Here is a 2,503-nt window from a genome sequence, read left to right as displayed (position 1 = left end):
TCCTGGATTTCCTCCGGAGAGGGAAGTGGAAGCGGAGATAGAGTTCATACATGCGTTGAGGAAAAATGTATGTCTTGCTCAATTGAATCCAAAGGAAGTTCTCGAGGATCAATTGGAATTTCATGAAATGGGTAAAAAAATGTGAGAAGGCAGAAAAAGAAAAGGAAAGAGAAAGGCCGAATATGATAAAAAAAAGATGAGAGGAAAGAGGCCAATAAAGACGTGGAAAAAAATAAATTGATGTTGAAAAAGAGTGAGATTGACAGATACTTGTTTTTGCATAAACCTATTTGATACAGTCATGGATGAGCCTCGAAGTGGGCACGCTCCTAAGAAAGCACGGGATCCACTAGTGCGATGGATAAAACTAACCACTAGATGGCCCTAACTAAGTGGGTAAGAGTAACATCTATACGGCCAGGTGGGGTGAGAATAACTGTTATATGACCCTAATACAGTGGAACAATTGGAGGATGAAGAACAAGATTGGTTTTGGGATGGTGTTTAAGCTTCATTTTGTGAAGAAAAGAAGTTTTCTTTCAGTTATTTTTTTAATCATTGTACGCTTCTACACTTTTGTTGATTTCGAACATTTGTACATGTGATTATCTATTTTACGAAATAGATTGATATAATAATTTGATTTACTACGAGGCTTTTTTTATGATTATATGATTCTGAAACAACGTTGGATATCACCCGACCTTACCCGGTTTCGGGGCGTGACAAAACTTGGGACGAAAAGGTTAATGAAACCAAATTATAATGTTAGAACTAATAATATCAAAATCTTGTTATAATTTCATTTAATGAATTAAATTAGAACAATGGTTGACCAAATACAAGCGTATATCCCCGTGGAGTAAAAGAAAGCTGCCCAATCCCAGTAGCCGCCGGAGCCTTATTATCCCCGATTAAGCCACCGTCTCCAGCTCCAGAGCAAGGTGGTGCCACCCCCAAGAGCTGGCGAAAACAAAGAGCTCTCCACCACTACCTGCTTCGCCTCCACCTTCCCTGCCTGTCGGCGAACATTATTTCTAAGCTCCTCCATCGCCGCCTTCAACTGCTCCAGATCTTTCAGCCCCATCTCCTCAACCGGAGCCTCCCACCACGACCCAACCCCGTGCGTAGCTTTCCTCAGCCGCCTCACTTCCTCTCCCCGCCGTTTCTCCGCCTCCAACTCACCGACCATGTCGTTCAAGTACATGTTAAGTTCCCTCGCACATGCAACACGATGAGCCTCCACAAGCTGCATGGAACTGGTGGCGCTAGGCAAAGTATCTGCATTTGATGACCACGACAAGTAGCGATCTATGATTGAATCAACAGCAGGATGCCCGAAAGAGAACACTTTCTTGCCCGGAGAGAACACAATGATAGCAATCTCCGCTCCGCAAAGGGTGCATAGTTCGCTCGCTTTCTTGAACAGACCGGTTCGACGCTTCGAGAAGGTAACGAGTAGATTTCTTACTTTCGACATCTTCGCCATTTCAATCTTTTGACGACCCCTGGTTTTTCCGGTCATGCCTGAGGGTTTTGACTTCCTTTGTAAACAAAGGCAGATTAATAATAAGAAAAATAAATAAACAATATAGGTTATAAATAGGGTTTGGTGTTTCGTAATACTATGTCAATTTTAATTTCCCTTTTGAAAATGTTTGATATTTTTCCTTTTAAGTTTTATATTCATTGTATTTGGGAACATGAATATTATCTATTTAATACACATTGCATCTTAATTTCGAATTATATTTACGTAATAAATTTCATATTTTGAGAAAAATATCAATATTTCGCAATAGTAATATAAAAAACAATAAATCCTACGCACATGAAATGCTGTCCCATAAACAAGTACAATGTACATGTGTTGAAAATATCAAAGATAGCATTTTTCAAGTTTGGAATTTTCATTTCTTGTATTGATTTTGGATTTATATTTTGGAGTGTTTTGTCTTGGAACGAAAACGATTTTCTTTGATATATATAATATATATAACCAAAAGTAGAAATGTCATCAAATAAGCAAGAAATTATTAATATGTTCATGTGTTCTGATACCCATGGATGGGCCCACTAAGATCAGACTCAAACCAGATTTTGGACCTGACCCATCCTCAACCAAGGTAGAAGGCCCATGATAAACTCATGTATTCTTCTATAAATACCAAGTTATTCATTCACTATATTGACTTTCAGCAGCACCCTTAGCCGCTTTCTCATTATATTATCAGTCTCTAACTTGAGCGTCTGAGAGGCTACGCCGGGACACCCTCCCGTCCCCGTTCTAACGGTCTCTTTCGTGATTTCAGGTTTAGAGTAAATTTGAAGTCTGCATTCGAACTGCTATCAACTGCTAGAACCGAACTCTAAATTTTCAATGAGTATCACGTTCGTAAGATTATATGTCACATTGTATACATAGAATTGTGTCATCTGTCACAACCTTCTTGATCAAGTGACACCCAAATGTACCAACATAAAATATAAGATAAGGTCTTAA

At 39.0% G+C, this 2,503-nt stretch overlaps 1 protein-coding gene across 1 annotated transcript; it reads right to left on the bottom strand.

Moving 5' to 3' along the window:
• Positions 1 to 904: 904 nt before the first annotated feature.
• Positions 905 to 1,525, bottom strand: LOC140966577 (agamous-like MADS-box protein AGL62). The gene has a single exon (XM_073426832.1). The coding sequence runs from the start codon at positions 1,523 to 1,525 to the stop codon at positions 905 to 907; it is 621 nt and encodes a 206-aa protein (XP_073282933.1).
• Positions 1,526 to 2,503: the final 978 nt, after the last annotated feature.

This window comes from Primulina huaijiensis, unplaced genomic scaffold, assembly GCF_012295235.1.
Source record: "Primulina huaijiensis isolate GDHJ02 unplaced genomic scaffold, ASM1229523v2 scaffold207196, whole genome shotgun sequence".
Classification (NCBI taxonomy): domain Eukaryota; kingdom Viridiplantae; phylum Streptophyta; class Magnoliopsida; order Lamiales; family Gesneriaceae; genus Primulina; species Primulina huaijiensis.
Note: the sequence above shows the minus strand (reverse complement) of the source record. Positions and strands in the feature narration are given on the sequence as shown.

Bases quoted from the DNA above. Each gene is read 5' to 3' on its own strand.
- LOC140966577 (XM_073426832.1), bottom strand. From the start codon at position 1,525: ATGACCGGAAAAACCAGGGGTCGTCAAAAGATTGAAATGGCGAAGATG.